At 36.8% G+C, this 19,870-nt stretch overlaps 3 protein-coding genes and 1 long non-coding RNA gene across 8 annotated transcripts in view; all 4 read right to left on the reverse strand.

Moving 5' to 3' along the window:
* Positions 1–16,252, reverse strand: part of LOC107626171 (putative disease resistance RPP13-like protein 1) — a 48,772-nt gene extending 32,520 nt beyond the window's left edge. Inside the window, exon 1 of the transcript XR_002358123.1 lies at positions 12,690–16,252. The gene's annotated coding sequence lies outside the window, so the exon portion shown is untranslated. The remainder of the gene's footprint in view (positions 1–12,689) is intronic.
* LOC107626176 lies at positions 1,338–10,707 on the reverse strand. Of its 4 annotated transcripts, none has more exons than XM_016328995.2 (3): positions 8,781–10,707; positions 4,279–4,337; positions 1,338–1,962 (listed from the first exon to the last, which is right to left on the reverse strand). In XM_016328995.2, the coding sequence occupies exons 1-2, from the start codon at positions 10,273–10,275 to the stop codon at positions 4,294–4,296; spliced, it is 1,539 nt and encodes a 512-aa protein (XP_016184481.1). In that variant the 5' UTR covers positions 10,276–10,707; the 3' UTR covers positions 1,338–1,962; positions 4,279–4,293. The 4 variants fall into 4 exon arrangements, 3 of the variants coding, with proteins under 3 accessions (XP_016184481.1, XP_016184478.1, XP_016184477.1); XM_016328992.2 differs by having other exon boundaries at positions 1,338–1,966; XR_002358124.1 differs by lacking the exon at positions 1,338–1,962 and adding an exon at positions 5,078–5,154 and having other exon boundaries at positions 3,250–4,337.
* Positions 5,673–6,355, reverse strand: LOC110269084. Its single transcript, XM_021116504.1, has one exon. The coding sequence runs from the start codon at positions 6,179–6,181 to the stop codon at positions 5,762–5,764; it is 420 nt and encodes a 139-aa protein (XP_020972163.1). The 5' UTR covers positions 6,182–6,355; the 3' UTR covers positions 5,673–5,761.
* Positions 10,844–12,193, reverse strand: LOC107626177. 2 transcript variants are annotated; one of them, XR_001617495.2, is made up of 3 exons: positions 11,764–12,193; positions 11,462–11,555; positions 10,844–11,341 (listed from the first exon to the last, which is right to left on the reverse strand). It is a non-coding gene; the product is annotated as an uncharacterized LOC107626177 (long non-coding RNA). The 2 variants fall into 2 exon arrangements; XR_002358125.1 differs by having other exon boundaries at positions 11,462–12,193.

Raw genomic sequence — 19,870 nt, forward strand, 5'->3', positions numbered from 1 at the left:
ATTTTATTGACTTCATATACGTTTGCCTTTGGTCTTTAGCAACCTGAAGAATGTGGCCACTTATATTAACACTATACAATTCTAATGTGTTCTCTTCTACATAATCTTTTTTAGCAGTTACTAATGGTGTATCTTCGCATCCATCCTTGCATTGGCGGCTTTACAACTACTAATAACATTCTCTAATGAAATTTGTCCATGCCAAATGACCCATGAAGATTACTTGCTAACTCTCCCAATTAATCTGCACTGACCCCATTTGCTTAAGGCTTTTGCTAGATGCTCTCACTCACATCCTAACACTCCCACTAAACACATTTTGATTTCTAACGTATTCTACAGACTAAATGTCTCTAAGAAAAAGTTCTCCTGCCCCAAAATTTCTTTCTGCTGAATTATATTGACATGTTCCCAAGATGCTGCTTATGTTTGCTTCGATGATTGAGTAGATTTTTCCAAACTTATTTCACACAATTTATTTTCATTAATTTTTATCTAATGTATTTTTGTAATGAGACTTATATTTTATTTTTAAATTGAATCCAGAATTTATTCAAATATATATGCCTCAACTTCATAGTGAGAAATCCATTTTTCAAAAGCTTCTTAAGCCAAACAATATAGCTAAAGGCTAAAGCTTCAACTATTTAGAGCATGTTTGGGTTGTTTGTCCACTATAAATATAGGTTAGGATACTCAACTTCATTAGTCATTGTCATTTTTGTTTGACAATAAGGTTTGATTATCTCTAAGTTTTTGGTGGAACCACCAAGGTGTCCTTCTACTTCTTACGAAGGAAATCTTGTTCCAGTATTAGATATTGAAATCCAATCAACTTTATTGCAGCTAGGGAATGAAATGAAATCTGCACCCAAAGCATATGATTTGATTTTCAATTTAATTTTTGCACTACAACAATGCTACACAACCAAAACTTGTGTCTGAATGAGGTGCCAAAATTATAGTAAAAGATTGAGAGTAAGAAAAAAAAATTAGAAAATGGAGAAAGAAAGCAGAGTTGAAGGAATTGAAAGCACAAAAAAGAGAAAACCGAATTGAATTGTCCATTTACTGAATGAGAATGAATTATAATTATAATTTTACGTCAATAAATTAATAACACTAATTCTTAAACACCAACCTGCAGCACTATATTGTAAGACATAGAAAATGGAAGAGTGATGCAGATTTGAATGATTAAAAGGTGATTTTATAAAATGATCGCATGATTTGCAGAAAATATATGTAGATGACAGTTATAACAATATTGTGAATGAAAATTATAATAGAGAAGATGAACAACACGATCAATCCCAAAGTGAGATCTACATCTAGTCTTCACAACAAATGGTAGAATTTTTTACTATAAACAAATTCAAGTTACAAATACCAATTCAAGCCAATACAAAAAAAACAAATTTCTCAAACGGCACTATAGCTTTTTCTAGATATTCTGACATCCTAGCTCTCTTGCCTTTTTCATAACAGAAATTGATTCTCACTTTTTAAGCTCTCTCTTTCGTATAAACAGAATAACCCATATCAGCTCTCCTAAAATAGAACGAAACGATGAAGGCATGAAAACTCTTAAGAAAAAAAAAAAGATAATTGTTCAGTGTAAATAAAAATATAAAACTAAGTTTGTCCTTCCTTTTTTTCTTTGAAAATTTTGTAAGCTTTCTGCCTATTTTTGACAGGTTGCTCCAACTGTATCCATATCATTGAAGGTAATCATGTTGCATTTTGATTGGTCTATTTGTCCTTGCAAAATTATGTTTTTCATCATCCATTTCTTCTTTTGATTTTGTACGAGGATGATGTCTTCCATGAATTCTGCTTTTGAATTGATGCAGAGACTGCACCTCATCTGATTTGTTTGGGATTCATTGTTCCTCCATCATTCTTGCCCAGATTCCTTTGGTCTCCTAGTTAAGCTTAATCCAAGTTTGCTCCTATTCGTTTCTTGCTACGCCAAAACAAACACATTAGAACAACTCATACAATTTTTGCTTAGTGCATAGTCATTACAAGGTTAATTAATTTCTTAATTCAACAGAAGTTAATGCTAAGATAGTAAACAGCATATCAAAGCAACGAGGGCCACGAGCGAGCAAGCAAGCAAGAGCAACACCAAGAAATGTAATAAAGGCCTTAGATTTGGGTGAGTCAAGGGGTGGTGCAAAAGTAGCTGACAGAAAACAATAAAAAGAAGAAAAACCATTAATGACAAAGGCAAAAGTTGAAAGTAGAAGATTTCATCATAAACCAAATCACTTATAAAAATCTCTAGTGCTTATAACATACTACTAAATTCCATAGCAAATCAATATATATAGGATTGCATACTAAAATTTAATTAAAATTTACATAAGGTCAAATAAGAAAACATTTATACTTTACAAAATATATAAATATCATCTCGTGTGTATTTTTATATAATTGTAAGTTTCACAAATCAATATTTATTTTCAAAAAATTCAGAAATCACAATAATAAAATATTTTCAAACTCCAAAATTAATGATTCAACATAGATATTGATAATAATATATTTAAAAACAATTATAGATATAATATCCACTCACAACTTGATTCCAAAGAACCAGAAACAACTCTGAGCGCGCCAACGAGCTACCAAATGATGTCCAATAATTCTACAACTCTAGAAATATGACAATAATGATATTTGTGAGCTACTAACATTGTCAATTAACATAATCTTACTCATCTTGACCAAAAGCCCCAAATTTTCTAATCCTAATAACCCTAATTCGGATTTATACATACCCATAAATATAGAGATGACAAAAATTGTGTGATTTGTTTGGGATTCATTGTTCCTCCATCATTCTTGCCCAGATTTCTTTGGTCTCCTAATTAGGCTTAATCCAAGTTTGCTCCGATTCGTCTCTTGCTACGCCAAAACAAACACATTAGAACAACTCATACAATTTTTGCTTAGTGCATAGTCATTACAAGGTTAATTAATTTCTTAATTCAACAGAAGTTAATGCTAAGATAGTAAACAGCATATCAAAGCAACGAGGGCCACGAGCGAGCAAGCAAGCAAGAGCAACACCAAGAAATGTAATAAAGGCCTTAGATTTGGGTGAGTCAAGGGGTGGTGCAAAAGTAGCTGACAGAAAACAATAAAAAGAAGAAAAACCATTAATGACAAAGGCAAAAGTTGAAAGTAGAAGATTTCATCATTCTCAAGGGTTTATCCTTGAATTAACAAAATTATAACCTCCTAATAAACATTCTATGTTGTATGTAGTTTATATATAGCATTATGGCCAAAATCCCCTAACAGTAATAGCCACATAATACTATTCAAAACTTACTCAAAAGACATGCCTCAGAATTCATTTCTTCCTTTAGAGGAATACTGTTTTGAGATCACCATACCAGCCACTCAACCTTGCTTTCAACATTATTTGCTCCAAATAACCAAGTTTTACCATGCTCTCAAGTAGGGTAAAAAAAAAAGGGTAAAAAAGCAACAATCTAAGAATTTTGTGGAAAATTGGAAAAAAGACACGAGATAAATTTAATGCTTGTGCTTTTTTTATTATGATCACAGTAAAATAGGCCGTACCATGGGCATGATGATTATCTTGTACATACTTCAATGTAGGAAAAGCAAAACCCTTATTCACAATGGTTATAAAAAGGTGCATGAGAAAGTATATTGTACAAGAAAACAGTCACAAGAGTAATGCAGTGCAGGATTATACCACTCTAAGAGCGGTCCACTCCAGCTTGAAGTTCCTGCCTGAGACAACAAAGTTCAAGTATATACATAGCTCCTTGTCCATGTACTCAACCAGCAAAGAATTTGTCATGACCCGAACCAAGCCATGACTGGCGCTCAAGGGACAAGTCCCTCAGTAAGCCAAACGACCAAATTTTCAGAAAAAAACGAACAGAATCTCCTCTGTTTCTAGGACCTTACCAACATAAATATTAACTCCCTGTATTAATAATAAACCTCCATTTCCAAGACAACAACAACAACATACTCCAAATTATATCCACAACCAAATATATCCAAAATACGCATCATCTATATATATCAAGTTGATAATTAGAGTATATAGTTAAAACTATAAGTCTTACATAACCAAATCAAAATCACTACCTAAACAGTTCAAGATTCAAAATAACATAACCCACACGAGGATCCTGCCTGTGACATATGGAGCATTGACATAATCTAAATTTTGAGCAAATGTTCCATTACATAATTACTTAGCCCTGGGAAAGAAGAAGGGCTCACCAAAATGACTAAGATCTACTGAGGGGCTGGTGGAATGGAACCTGAAATGACTCCTGTATCTGAAAAATATGGGAATATAATAGGGTGAGTTTTGCAACTCAGTGAGCAAACATTACATCTATAACCCACACGAGACAATCCAGAGTTTACCTTGAAAATTATATTTCTTTTCAGAGATGAGAAATTCATATTAATTAATTATACAAACATTAGATAAATAGTTAAGCGGATGAACTGAAATGGGAGTTCTCATTCCAGAAGTCAAATCAAATCAAATATTACACACCTAGGGCGGCTCCACCTCTAAGGGTAGCCCTTTCCTCTAGTGTGCCCGTACGGTATAACAGATCCAACGTGTGGCCTACACGTTAGGCTAGCAACGCCCCTGCTAGCTGAGGTCTGAGCCAGATGCATCTAGGTTAACGTCATAACCGCCGTTAACTACGGTTTTCTAGTCAGAGTCTCCCAAACCAATCCAAACCAAATCACTTATAAAAATCTCTAGTGCTTATAACATACTACTAAATTCCATAGCAAATCAATATATATAGGATTGCATACTAAAATTTAATTAAAATTTACATAAGGTCAAATAAGAAAACATTTATACTTTACAAAATATATAAATATCATCTCGTGTGTATTTTTATATAATTGTAAGTTTCACAAATCAATATTTATTTTCAAAAAATTCAGAAATCACAATAATAAAATATTTTCAAACTCCAAAATTAATGATTCAACATAGATATTGATAATAATATATTTAAAAACAATTATAGATATAATATCCACTCACAACTTGATTCCAAAGAACCAGAAACAACTCTGAGCGCGCCAACGAGCTACCAAATGATGTCCAATAATTCTACAACTCTAGAAATATGACAATAATGATATTTGTGAGCTACTAACATTGTCAATTAACATAATCTTACTCATCTTGACCAAAAGCCCCAAATTTTCTAATCCTAATAACCCTAATTCGGATTTATACATACCCATAAATATAGAGATGACAAAAATTGTGGATATGGCTAATTATTGAGTCAAAGAGTTACCTTGAAGCCTCAATAATAATTGGAACTCAAAGTTGAATGCTTCTTTCACTCATTAAGTTGACATTCCATGGTTTGGGGTTTTGAGAAAATGAAATTTTGAATAAATAGAAATAGAGTAGAAAAAGAAAGGAAGGTAAGATGATGAAGATGAGTTTGATAATAGTGTGTAATTGCAAGAAGAAATGAGAAGATAGAAGAGTTGAATGAGAAGGGAAGATAAAAGAGATGAGGAAGAAAAGAGATGAGATTGAGAAAGGGAGGGGAAGGGCCTCGAGAGCCTTCCTGACGGAAATAAGGGGAGTTAAAGTGGGTCACGTGCTTTTCACGTGCCACTCCCCTCCCCTTTTTTTTTTTTTTTTTTTTTTTTTTTTCGGTTACTACATTCTCTCCTCCTTAATAAATTCGGTCCCCGAATTTCGAATTCATATATGGTGATAAGTGTGACAGCTACCTTTAGACTCAAACAAATACGGATATTTGTCGTGCATAGCGTCCTTCACTTCCCAAGTTGCTTCTTCTACCGGATGATTCTTCCAAACAACTTTCACAGATGCTATCTCTTTAGAACGTAGTTTCTTTACTTGGCGATCTATTATAGCCACCGGTTTCTCTTCAAATGATAAATCTTCGTTTAACTCTATGGCTTGTGGTGCAAGCACATGAGATGGGTCGGGAAGGTATTTGCGCAACATTGATACATGAAAGACTGGATGAATCATAGACAACTCAGGCGGCAATGCCAAGCGGTAAGTAACTGCACCTATTCTGTCCAATATCTCAAATGGACCAATGTATCGAGGACTAAGCTTGCCTCTTTTCCCAAACATCATCACTCCCTTCATAGGCGACACTCTCAGAAATACCTGATCACCCACTGAAAACTCTAAGTTATGCCTTCTGTCTACTCTGAGCTGCTAATAAACGTTCTATTATTATGCGAACCTTCTCAACTGCATCTTGTACCAAATTTGGCCCCAAAAGCTTAACCTCACCAACCTCAAACCACCCAATAGGTGACCTGCATCTTCTCCCATAAAGAGCCTCAAATGGTGCCATTTGAATGCTGGCTTGATAACTATTATTATAAGAGAACTCGATCAAAGGTAGATAGCTGTCCCAATTCCCACCAAAATCTAGAACACAACACCTTAACATGTCTTCCAATATCTGGATTGTCCTCTCTGATTGCCCATCGGTTTGAGGGTGAAAAGCTGTGCTAAGATCTAGACGAGTTCCTAACGCTTTTTGAAAAAATTTCCAAAAATGAGAGGTGAACTGGGGCCCGCGATCTGAAATAATGGACACTGGAATTCCATGTAGCTTAACTATCTCATCAACATAAAGTTGAGCATACCGAGCTGCACTGAAAGTTGTTTTCACCGGAAGAAAGTGAGCTGACTTCGTCATTCTATCTATCTTCCATAAGCTTTCTTAGTTTCGGATCATCACTTTGTGCAACCTTGATCTGTTCTATCAGGGAAGATTGGGTTCGAACATGTGCTAAGAAAACTCCTGATTCTCCAAGATCAAATTGAATTCCACTGGCCTCCAATTGATGGACTTCTTCAACAATTGGTCTCCTTCCAAGAGTGATATGGGCCAAGCTACCCATAGATTTCCTACTGAGGGCATCTGCTACAACATTTGCCTTTCCAGGATGATACAAAATGGTACAATCATAATCTTTTAGCAACTCCATCCTTCTCCGTTGCCTTAAATTTAAATCCTTTTGTTGGAATATATACTTCAAACTCTTGTGATCCGTATAGATCTCACAGGTCTCACCATAAAGGTAATGTCTCCAAATCTTTAAAGCAAAGACGACCGCTGCCATCTCCAGGTCATGAGTTGGATAATTCTGCTCATGCTTCTTGAGTTGTCGCGAGGCATAGGCAATAACGCGGCCATGCTGCATTAATACACAACCAAGTCCTATCCGAGATGCATCGCAAAAGACTGAGAATCCCCCAGACCCAGAAGGTAAAACAAGAACTGGTGCTGAGGTTAGACAAGCCTTAAGTGTCTGGAAACTTTCCTCACAAGCTTCTGACCATTGAAACTTTACATTCTTCTGAGTTAACTTGGTTAATGGTGCAGAAATTCTCGAGAAGTCCTTGATGAATCGCCGATAGTAGCCGGCTAACCCTAGAAAGTTACGAATTTCTGTCAGTGTAGTAGGCCTTGGCCACTTCTGAACGGCTTCAACCTTCTTTGGATCCACCATGATTCTATCTTTTGATACCACATGCCCCAAGAATGTCACTTGATCAAGCCAAAACTCACATTTAGAAAACTTAGCATAGAGCTTGTGATCTCTTAAGGTTTGTAACACAATCCTCAAATGATACTCATGCTCCGTAGCACTTTTTGAATACACCAAGATATCATCGATGAAGACGATAACAAAGCGATCTAAGAAATGTTTGAAGACTCGATTCATTAAGTCCATGAAAGCTGCAGGCGCATTCGTCAGACCAAAGGACATTACTAAGAACTCATAGTGCCCATAGCGAGTACGAAAAGCAGTTTTTGGAATGTCTTCCTCTTTTATCTTCAATTGATGGTACCCTGAACGCAGGTCGATTTTTGAGAAACAGGTAGCTCCTTGAAGTTGATCAAACAAATCATCAATCCTTGGCAATGGATACTTGTTGCGAACAGTTATCTTATTGAGCTGACGATAATCCACACATAGTCGCATCGTTCCATCCTTCTTCTTTACGAATAGAACAGGAGCTCCCCACGGAGAAGTGCTAGGACGAATGAATCCTTTCTCTAGCATATCTTCCAATTGAACTTTTAATTCTCGTAACTCAGTTGGAGCCATACGATAGGGAGGAATGGACACAGGTTGGACTCCCGGAGCCAATTCTATAGAAAACTCAACTTCACGGTCAGGCGGCATCCCCGGTAGCTCATCAGGGAACACGTCAGGGAATTCTCTAACAATAGGAACCTGATCAAGACTAGGCACTTCGGCATTAACATCTCTAACAACTGCCAGAAATCCTTGGTTTCCCTTATCCATCAATTTCATAACACTCATAGATGAGATGATACTAGCTAAAGTGGGACAGTCATCACCCTTAAAAACAAAAGGTGAGATACCCGGTATGTCAAACTTCACAGTTTTGGAGTAACAGCCCACATCAGCATGACAAGCTGCTAACCAATCCATGCCTAAGATGACATCAATATCTTCCATTGGTTCTAAAAAGATCAAATCAGCTAAGGTTTCAACGGTATTAATTCTAACAACACAAGACCGAAACACGACTCGAACTACCGTGGAGACTCCAAGTGGAGTGCCAACATGAAATGGGTGGGATAACAGTTCAGGTTGTTTATCGAAACGAGATGCAAGATGTGGAGATACATATGAATAATGAGAACCCGTATCAAATAACACTCGAGCATCTAAAGAACAAACTTGTAAAGTACCTGCCACCACAGCATTAGAAGCTTGAGCATCTTGACGTGTTAAAGCATACACACGTGCCTGACCTCTTCCTCTTTGGCTCCCTCCTCTGTTATAAGTCTGACCCCTGCCACCTGCTCCTCTGCCACTAGGACCAGAAGAATTTCCAATGGACATAGCTGAAGATGATGGCATTGGTGTTGTAGGATGTGCAATACCTGGAGCAAAGCCTCCTCTAGGATTTGGACAATCCCTCCTAAGATGACCAGATTGACCACAACCAAAATATGCACCAGTAGCCTTGAAACATATACCGGAATGGTAACTCCCACACTGAAGACAATAGGGCTGAGCTGGCCTTGTCTGATTTGAACCCTGTGCACTAGATTGAGAGGTGCTCTTAACAAAAGGTCTGGGATTCGAAACACTCATGGGAGCAGATCCAGAAGAAGCAACCCCACCAAAAGATGCTTGAGGACGAGCTCGATACCCCGAATAACCTTGCTGGTTAGTTTGAACATGATGAGACTGAAATCCTCCTAAACTAGATCCACCAGAAAATTGTCCCTTCATCTTGGGCTTCTTACCAACATCCTTAAAAGCATTTCTCTCCGCTATTCCAGCTTCAATTCCATAGGCAGAGTTTAGGACATCCTTAAAAGACATGCGTCCGACTTCAGGCATAAGAGTAGTGAACATAGGTTCTGCCAATCCACGAACGAAACGACGAACTTTCATCTCTTCTGAATTCACCAAGTACGGAGCACTCTTAGAAAGTCTAGTAAACTCCTTAGCATACTCAGTCACTGTCATATTCTCTTGCCTTAATCTTTCAAAGGCAATTGCATCTTCTGCTTGCTTGTTAGCTGGATAAAATCGAGTAAGAAACTCTTCAATAAACTCTTCCCAAGAAGGAGGAGGAAGTCCAGCTGCTTCTTTGCTCTCAAGAAGAGACTCATACCAATACCTTGCTGAACCACGCAAGTTGTAGGATACTAACTCAACAGCCCATTCTTTGGTGCACTTGAGAGCTCGAATAGCTTTCTTTGCATCCTCTAGATATTGTTGTGGATCTTCATCCAATGAATCTCCATTGAAAGTGGACGAATTCAACTTCAAATACTTTTCAATTGGCGGCTCTTGATCCCCAAACAATTGATGAACCCTATGAGGCTGAGGATTTGGCGCATTAGAAAGTCTCGCTTCACCCCTATTTTGATTTGTTAGAACCTGTAACACCGCATTAAGAGTTTGATTCATTCCCCTCAATTCAACTGCTAAATCCGGTTGAGCCTCTCTTACTGCGGGGTTCTCTTGAACTCTCTCGCGGGGTATCTCTCCTGCGCGCCTATCAGCTATCCTTTGGCTCCTTGGCCTTTGTCGAAGCGCTCCAAGTGGCGGAGAAACTGCCCTATTGGATTCAGCAGTATCAGGAGCACCAACAGTTCCACCACGTCTTTTCTTAGGTGGCATCTTCCACCTATCGAGTAAGTAGAGCGATTGAATCACCAACGACATATATATATGGAGTTCGAAGATAATAGGACAGACAGAAAGAATTATGAGACCAAAAGATTGAGGACAACTTCCTATAGGCCTCTAGTAAAATCACACTTTATGAAAATGGGCCGGCTTCCATTTGCACAATTGTGATCTTACTAAAGAACACTTGCTCCATATTACACAGGAAAACCAGGCTCTGATACCACTTTGTCATGACCCGAACCAAGCCATGACTGGCGCTCAAGGGACAAGTCCCTCAGTAAGCCAAACGACCAAATTTTCAGAAAAAAACGAACAGAATCTCCTCTGTTTCTAGGACCTTACCAACATAAATATTAACTCCCTGTATTAATAATAAACCTCCATTTCCAAGACAACAACAACAACATACTCCAAATTATATCCACAACCAAATATATCCAAAATACGCATCATATATATATCTACATCTAGTCTTCACAACAAATGGTAGAATTTTTTACTATAAACAAATTCAAGTTACAAATACCAATTCAAGCCAATACAAAAAAAACAAATTTCTCAAACGGCACTATGACTTTTTCCAGATATTCTCACATCCTAGCTCTGCCTTTTTCATAACAGAAATTGATTCTCACTTTCTAAGCTCTCTCTTTCGTATAAACAGTATAACTCATATCAGCTCTCCTAAAATAGAATGAAACGATGAAGGCATGAAAACTCTTAAGAAAAAAAAAAAGATAATTGTTCAGTGTAAATAAAAATATAAAACTAAGTTTGTCCTTCCTTTTTTTCTTTGAAAATTTTGTAAGCTTTCTGCTTATTTTTGACAGGTTGCTCCAACTGTATCCATATCATTGAAGGTAATCATGTTGTATTTTGATTGGTCTGTTTGTCCTTGCAAAATTATGTTTTTCATCATCCATTTCTTCTTTTGATTTTGTACGAGGATGATGTCTTCCATGAATTCTGCTTTTGAATTGATGCAGAGACTGCACCTCATCTGATTTGTTTGGGATTCATTGTTCCTCCATCATTCTTGCCCAGATTCCTTTGGTCTCCTAATTAGGCTTAATCCAAGTTTGCTCCGATTCGTCTCTTGCTACGCCAAAACAAACACATTAGAACAACTCATACAATTTTTGCTTAGTGCATAGTCATTACAAGGTTAATTAATTTCTTAATTCAACAGAACTTAATACTAAGATAGTAAACAGCATACCAAACCAACGAGGGCCACGAGCAAGCAAGAGCAACACCAAGAAATGTAATAAAGGCCTTAGATTTGGGTGAGTCAAGGGGTGGTGCAAAAGTAGCTGACAGAAAACAATAAAAAGAAGAAAAACCATTAATGACAAAGGCAAAAGTTGAAAGTAGAAGATTTCATCATTCTCAAGGGTTTATCCTTGAATTAACAAAATTATAACCTCCTAATAAACATTCTATGTTGTATGTAGTTTATATTTCGCATTATGGCCAAAATCCCCTAACAGTAATAGCCACATAATACTATTCAAAACTTACTCAAAAGACATGCCTCAGAATTCATTTCTTCCTTTAGTTGAGGAATACTGTTTTGAGATCACTATATCAGCCGCTGAACCTTGCTTTCAACATTATTTGCTCCAAATAACCAAGTTTTAACATGCTCTCAAGTAGGGTAAAAAAAAGGTAAAAAAGCAACAATCTAAGAATTTTGTGGAAAATTGGAAAAAAGACACGAGATAAATTTAATGCTTGTGCTTTTTTTATTATGATCACAGTAAAATAGGCCGTACCATGGGCATGATGATTATCTTGTACATACTTCAATGTAGGAAAAGCAAAACCCTTATTCACAATGGTTATAAAAAGGTGCATGAGAAAGTATATTGTACAAGAAAATAGTCACAAGAGTAATGCAGTGCAGGATTATACCAGTCTAAGAGTGGTCCACTCCAGCTTGAAGTTCCTTGTCCATGTACTCAACCAGCAAAGAATTAGTACATAGAAAACTTTTAAGATCATCTGCATTAAGAAAATTGAAATGAATAACTCAATTATTCTCTTTATTTTTTATTTAAGCATGCCCAAAGATTTCCTATGTTTGTTTAATGCAGATTTGAAACATGAGACTTTGAAGAGTATAGAATGAATTTTTAATGTGAAGAAAGAAAGAAGGAATAATAATAAAAGGGGTAGAACGGTTAAATGGGGAGAGGAGGAATTCTAAAATTGAGATTGTATCCTAAAAAAAGTTAACAGTTTTGTGATACTAAATGTTGGGGAAAGTAGGCATTGAGTAGAGTGGTGATTAAGAGTGTTAAAAGAGAGGATTGGGTTTTGTATTTACCTAAAAAAAGAGTAGGATAAATTATTGAAATAAAAGTAAGATTATGTAGGAGAGAATGAATATGATGTTGGAGAAGATGAAGTGGGTTTGGGATATAGAGAGATAGCAAAAGAGTTACCTGTTTTAAAATGCTGAGTCATTGCGAATCCATTTGCGATCAACAAGAATGCAGGGGATGTGGGAAATGGATGGCCAAATGTGGGGGTCCTTCCTCTCTATGCCTTCACCCAACAACGGACATTCTCTGATTTTGAGTTCCCTTAAAGAGGCAGGCAGCCTTATTATGTTCTCCAGCTTAGGGCACTCTACAATCCATAATTCTCGGAGGGACTGTGACACCTCCAGAGATGTCAACTTTTCACGTCTTGCGATTCTGAGATACTTGAGATTTGGGAACGCTGGCAATGCGAAGGATGTAAGCGAATCACAGCTGTTGTCTATTCTAAGACTCGTTAGTGAGTGATGTTGTTGGTGTTGTATTGGGAATTCTACATTCTTGCAATCCTCGATTGATAGCTCTTTCAATGAAGGGGGCAAAGAATCCACTGGAAATGATATGGCTGATGAGCACTCTGAGATTCCTAAATAACTGAGAGAGGTTGGTTGGGTGTGGGTCATGGCCTCAAACACATACTCCACCTGCTGCTCTCCATTAACCCATAGTGTCTTCAACATGGAAAGTGGTAGGTCCCGCATTCTTGCTTCCTGTGTGCCATATATTGTTAATTCGCGTAGGATGGGAGCTCTTGGCAGATAACAACCAAGCTCCTCGCATCTTCTAATGTGGAGTCGTTTCAAAGACGGAAGGAAAGTGGGCAAATCTCCTTTTAACTTAGGACAATCCCATATCTCAAGTGTCTCAAGTTTCGGAAATGGTGCATCATCATCATCATCACATTCATATGACTCCCATTCCTCCCAGCAAGGCAGTTTTTCAATACTCAGATATTTGAGGGATCGGAAGGGTGTCTCCTGATGCTGATGAGTTCCATCACCCTTATAGAATGACCCACCAATCTTCTTCACCTTCTCGAACCCTGCAATGACCAGCCTCTCCAGAGAGGGTAACTGTCCAAGTGAAGGAACCACCCAACAATTCCTGCATCCAATTAGCTGCAACTCAGTCATCTTGTGGTACGAAGACTGCCCTACCCAATCCGGAAACATCGTACCTCTGTAATGCCAGATGGATAGCTTCTTCAAGTCTTTGTGAGGACGTAATTTGTCAAGTACATCTTTTTCACTTTGGGAATCACAAACCTCACTTTCTTCAAATGATGACCAGGTCAAATCTATATCATTCAGGTGTATTTTTTCATCCATCCTTGCATTCGATGCTTCACCACTATTCTTAACATTCTCTAGTTTCTCAATACAAAATGAGCCATGAAGATGTGCTAGCTCTCCCAATTCTCCAATCCCATTCTCTTCATGTTCGCCCGCAATATAGCAACTTAAAAATTGCAAATCTTTTAATTTGCTCATCTTTTTTGGCATCTCTTCCAAATCAGTGCCGGAAAAATCAAGATGACGCAAATTCACAAGATTTTGCATCTTGCTAGGAAGCTTTTTAAGTTTTCTACAGTTTTCCAACTTCAATGTTTGTAAATTGTACAAATTATTCAAGGACTTGGGCAATGTCTCGACAAGTGTGGCAGAGAGATTCAAATAACGCAAGTAGATCAATTCACCAATTGAATCAGGCAACATATCAATTTTAAATGATGTAAATGACAAAACACGTAGGCGCTTCAACTGTGCTAGTAAGCCACAAGGATCAATTCCCTCTTTGTGTTCACCGTATAAATCTGCCTTGATTTGAAACAGGGTCCTCACATGACTTGAACTCTCACATGCTTCCAACATCTTCGGGACTGAATTATTGTCGTTGACATCATATGACAAATGACGAGTTTTCGTATCATGTTGGACTACATTCTCGTGTTCAGAGATTCTAACAAAGAACTTTTCACCATAAAATGTCGCTAGATCATGCATGAGATCGTGCATCACAAATGAATATTTATAACCATTCTTTGAAGGTTGAAAGAATGATCGTGCAGCTAAATCATTGAAGTATTTATATCCAACTTCTTCTAAAATGCTTCCACTCTTTGGTTGTTGCAAAAGATCTTCTGCCATCCATAATAGCACTAATTCATCTTTGTCAAATTCGTAGTCCTTTGGATATAGAGAACAATAAACAAAGCAACGTTTTAAATATGAGGGGAGGTAGTGATAGCTGATTCTTAATGCAGGAAGAATCCTACACTCATCTTCAGAAAACTCCCAAATCTCACTCATCAAAACATCTTTCCAATCCGCTATGTTATCCTTGGTTCTTAGCAAGCCCCCAAGTGATTGAGCAGCCAAAGGCAGTCCTTTGCACTTATCAACAATTTTTCTACCAACTTTTTCCAAAGCCAAACGATCTCGGGATTCAGTGGGAAAAAATGCATGATTTGCAAACACCGACCAGCATTGTTCATCATCCAACAAACTCAAATTGTGAGCTGGAATTGTTTTCACCATAGAAGCAACAGCATCAATGCGGGTTGTTACAAGAATCTTTCCTCCCTGACTTCCAAATTGGAAGGGGCCTAGAAAAGTTTTCCAATCATCATAATGATTGGTCCACATGTCATCCAGAACAACCAAAAACCTTTTCCCTGTTACCTCATTCCTCAAACGTTGTTGAACAGAATTTAAGCCATTCAGTTCACAAGACTTAGAAGTTACTTCCTCTATTACAGTCTTTGTCAACCGAAGAACATTAAAATCTTCTCCAACACAAACCCATGCTTTAACATTAAACTTTTGCTGCACTTGGTCATCATTGTAAACCAATTGAGCCAAAGTAGTTTTTCCTATTCCGCCCATACCCACAATGGGGATCACAGTCACAGGTGATTCAGCATGACGAGTATCATCTAACAGCAATTTGATTATCTTCTCCTTGTCTTCGTCCCGACCAAATATGTCAGAACTTACAACGAGAGATGTCGATGGAGTTCTCCATGATGACATGTCCACCTTGGTGCACTCTTTCAGACGATGATGATTTTTCTTTGCTACAACAGACTCTAGTGTACCAACTATTTTTTCCATGTCACCACTATCTTCAATATATGAATCAACAAGAGAAGAACAGGAAGAAGAGATACCTGGATCTCTTAGAGTGGTGGCGATGGCAGCCTTAGTGGAGAGCTCATCGACCAAATCATCAGCCTTATAGAGAGCATCTTGGAGATCAACAAGCCACTTCTTCACTTTCTTGTCAGTGAACTGCTTCTGCTCAGCATCGTCAAGAACAGGTCCAGCCTCATACAGACTTTTCTCCAACCTTCGAAGCAAGATGTTCCTTTCCAGGAATGAGTCGTCTTCTTCAAGTATTGGAGAAAGCTTATCCAAAATAGCATCAACAAAGCAAGTGAGATAAGCTCCACCATAAAGTTTTGAAGCCATGATTGGATCTCAAGTGCAGCGGATGAGATCACAACAAAGAAAGAAAGATGAAGGATGAGGGAAGAAGGGTTCACAGTTTGCAATGTAGTCTCTGGGTTTTCTCAAACAGGAGCTAAGGGAAGTGTTTGATATCTGTGGTGACTAAAATTTACCTGATGACTGATGAGCTTTATGGTCTTCGCCTCTTCGGACAAAATCATTGGCTTTTAATAAAGATGACGATGTCAGATGACAATTACGGAATTACCATCGGTGAAAATTTTCACCTTTTCATTTTATTTTCAACAGTGTTATGTTACGTGTACACCTAAAATACATATTAAAATATAAATACACATTGAAAATAAATTAAATTATATATATTTATACACAAATATATTGGTAGCTGATTTTAATGATTAATTTTAACTTAAAAATAGTATTTTCCTTTTCGATAATATTATTTCAACATACAATTAGTTTCCACAAATCTTTTTTTTTTGGACTTGGTTTCTNTGAAAATAAATTAAATTATATATATTTATACACAAATATATTGGTAGCTGATTTTAATGATTAATTTTAACTTACAAATAGTATTTTCCTTTTCGATAATATTATTTCAACATACAATTAGTTTCCACAAATCTTTTTTTTTTGGACTTGGTTTCTACAAGTCTTGTTCATTATTATTGAAAAAGAAATAAAAATTGTAACACATTACCAAATAAATACTTTTTTTTTTTGGTATTTGAAGGCCCAAATATTAATGAAGTCTCTTATATTAACTTCTATAAAGAAAATGGTGTGTTGGGACTAAAGGCCCAAACTGGTGGAGATAAATGATAAAGAAATAGATTTTTTTTTGTAAAATAAATACAAAAAATTTTTAAATTACGAATTTCACTTTGTGCATGCAGTAACCGACAAACTCTTAAATAAAGCTCAATATTGCGATGGATGAGTCTTTGACTTGTCGAATTAGAAGATACCGTGAGAAAAAAAGAACATAATTTTGAGAGTTTTTACCGATTTTCGTAATATGTTTTATCTCGTTTACTTTGTAAAAGGAGATAAGTATAGGTGTATCTCATTTCCAATGTAAACGAGATAAGGTACAAATTCAGGTCTACGTATCACGTGTACACACGTGTTACATGGGGAAGAACGAACTCCATATATCTCATTTACACTGTAAAAAAAATATAAATGAATCTAATTTTGTTTACTGAGTAAACAAGATACATGCTAACTTAAAACGTTGACACTATAAATGAGATATAGTACGACAAAAATCAATCAGCTATAAAAGGATCTTCAAATCGTTGGTATTCTCCACAAAAATCTCTCCTTTTTTTTAATTTATTAAAAATGTCTAGTGGTAGTGGTTTCTTTGTTGTGATGGTATATCCAACTGTCACATGAGAAACAGTGATACTGGGATTATATTTGAGTATGAGAATCATGCGCTGCTGCGCACTCGGAGAGCAAATTCTTTGTCCGAGTTAGAAAGTCTGATATTGACGCACGTCGGTGATAGGAAGTAAAAAGAGGTTGGAAGAGTTGGGTATAAGATGCTAGCACTGATGGAAAATGGTATATTTTGGTTTCATCCATTTTGCCTCAATGGCGATGAGCATGTGCACCTAATACAAGAACAAAAAATCATTAACTGATTAATTAACGTAAAATAATAATTTAAATTGCCCGAAAATAGGTTCAAAAATTTGTAATGTGAATTAGAAAATTTTGAAGTGAGATTTGAATTCAGTAGAATTTTTCGAGTTGGGAAATATAATTTTCTACGAAATGTTGAGTAAAATCGTGTACCGATAAATTAGCCGGCAGTACCAGTTTAAGTCTGTCTAGTACTGTATAAGCATAATAAAAACTGTAGAAAAACTTAAGAAAATTATTAAAGTTGAAAATCGGACGATAATTCTAAAGTTTTGACCCAAAGTTAGGCCAAACGGGCCAAAAATGCTAACAGGTTGGATCGGGTCCGAGTTGAACCCAAACCCAACATATATAAACACTTAAATGAAGCCAATTCAGCCTCATTCACAAACATAACACAACCCTAGCAGCTGGTAAGGAGAAGAGAGAAGAGAAGAGAGGTTACTATTCATATTCATCTTAAATCACTCATAACTTGAGCTACGGTGCTTTGATTCGTGTCTCGTTTGCGGTCACGCTAAGCTCTTGCCGAGTCCGTTAGTTCTATCTAACCAAAGTGGTAAGAAACTCACTCTTTCTTGCCAAGTTCTCTCTTCCCAACAATTTCGAAAATTTGACTATAGTTGTTGACTGCTTTTTGTGATTTGGATATTTAGGTACCATCTAGCACTTGATTGCTATTGGGTTTTGCCTCAATCAACATTGAGTAAGGTGAGTGTATTCGAATCTCTTGTGATTTTATGTATATATGGAATTCTAGGTTGAATTATGGTAAATTATGTATATATAGGTTGAATTCTTGTGATTGGAGTGAAGTTGGTGGATTGGAGTTGCTTGTTGATTGACTTGGAGGCAAAGCTCATTGAACTTGGTTGTGGATTTTGGTGATTTGTGCATATTGAGAATCGGCTAAGGTATGATTTCAGTTTTTTCTATGTAATATGTAATGTTTCATGACACATAGACTAATGGACCTTAGGATAGGATTGAATTGGTTGTTGATAATTGTTGGATTGATGATGTCCGATGATTTTGATGAGATTATGATGTTATTGTTAATGAATGATGTTGAGTATTGATATTGGGGTTGAATAATGATAATTATGAGGATTGAAGATGATATATGATGAATGAGGTTTATGAATAGTTGAATTGTGCAAAATTATTAATATTGACATCTTGATTTGAAAGTTGTGGGTTTTGTTGAATTATGGTGGAAAGAGGTGGAAAGATTGAGTGAAATAGGTGTGAAAATGACTGAAGTGCAATAAAATAGTAATTTGTAGTGTGTGGTAGTATTTTTGATGAAATTGAGTAGGTTTTGATTGGTTTAGTTTTGAAAATTTGGGAACTAGAGAACTTTGATGATTTTGTGTAAAATCTTGTTTTTAACGAACTTTGGCAAGGCATAACTTGGCCTTTAGACCCCCATTTTTTAGAAACTTAGTTTAAGTGAAAGTTGGGTCCGAGAGCTTTAAGACGTTTGAAGAACGAATGGAAAATATTTTAAAACGAAAAAATTATACGCGTTTGAAGTTCGGTGCAAAAATCTAAAATTCTGCAGCTTTAAAATTTTTCTACGTCTGTTACAGCAAGCGTACGTGAACCTGTGCACGCGACGCAAGCATTCTCCTCTGTCTAGGATACCTCGCGTACGCGAGCACTAGCATGCATCCGCGAGCATGTGTTTTCAAGGCATGCGTATGCGAAAATTTGACACGCAACGCGGGCTTTTCATCTGAATTGGGACACTCGCGTACGCAAGTAAGATGCCGCGTACGTGGACGCCCACATTTCGACTTGTGCGTACGTGGGACAGGTTCGCGTACGCGAGATCCTTGTTTTGCTGAAAAATTGTTTTCTTCACTTTTCAAGGGTTCTCTAACTTTCTAAACTTCTTTAATTATCGTTTAAGGTTACTATTTAGTAATTAGGCCCTAAGACTAATAGAGATGATTTAGTGAATTAAATTGGTAAATTTTTGTATGAGTTTAGAATATGGAGACTTTGGTTTCTGAAGTTGTGGGTGAACGAGTGAAGTGCTATATTAGTGATGACTTTGAGAACTTGAAAGTTGATCATAACTTGTGAAATCAATGACTAATGATGGTTATAACGAGTCTGGGACTTAGAGAGAAATGAGTATGGTTAATGAGACTGATAACTTGAGGTTGGTTC

This window comes from Arachis ipaensis, chromosome B02 (assembly GCF_000816755.2).
Source record: "Arachis ipaensis cultivar K30076 chromosome B02, Araip1.1, whole genome shotgun sequence".
Lineage (NCBI taxonomy): Eukaryota > Viridiplantae > Streptophyta > Magnoliopsida > Fabales > Fabaceae > Arachis > Arachis ipaensis.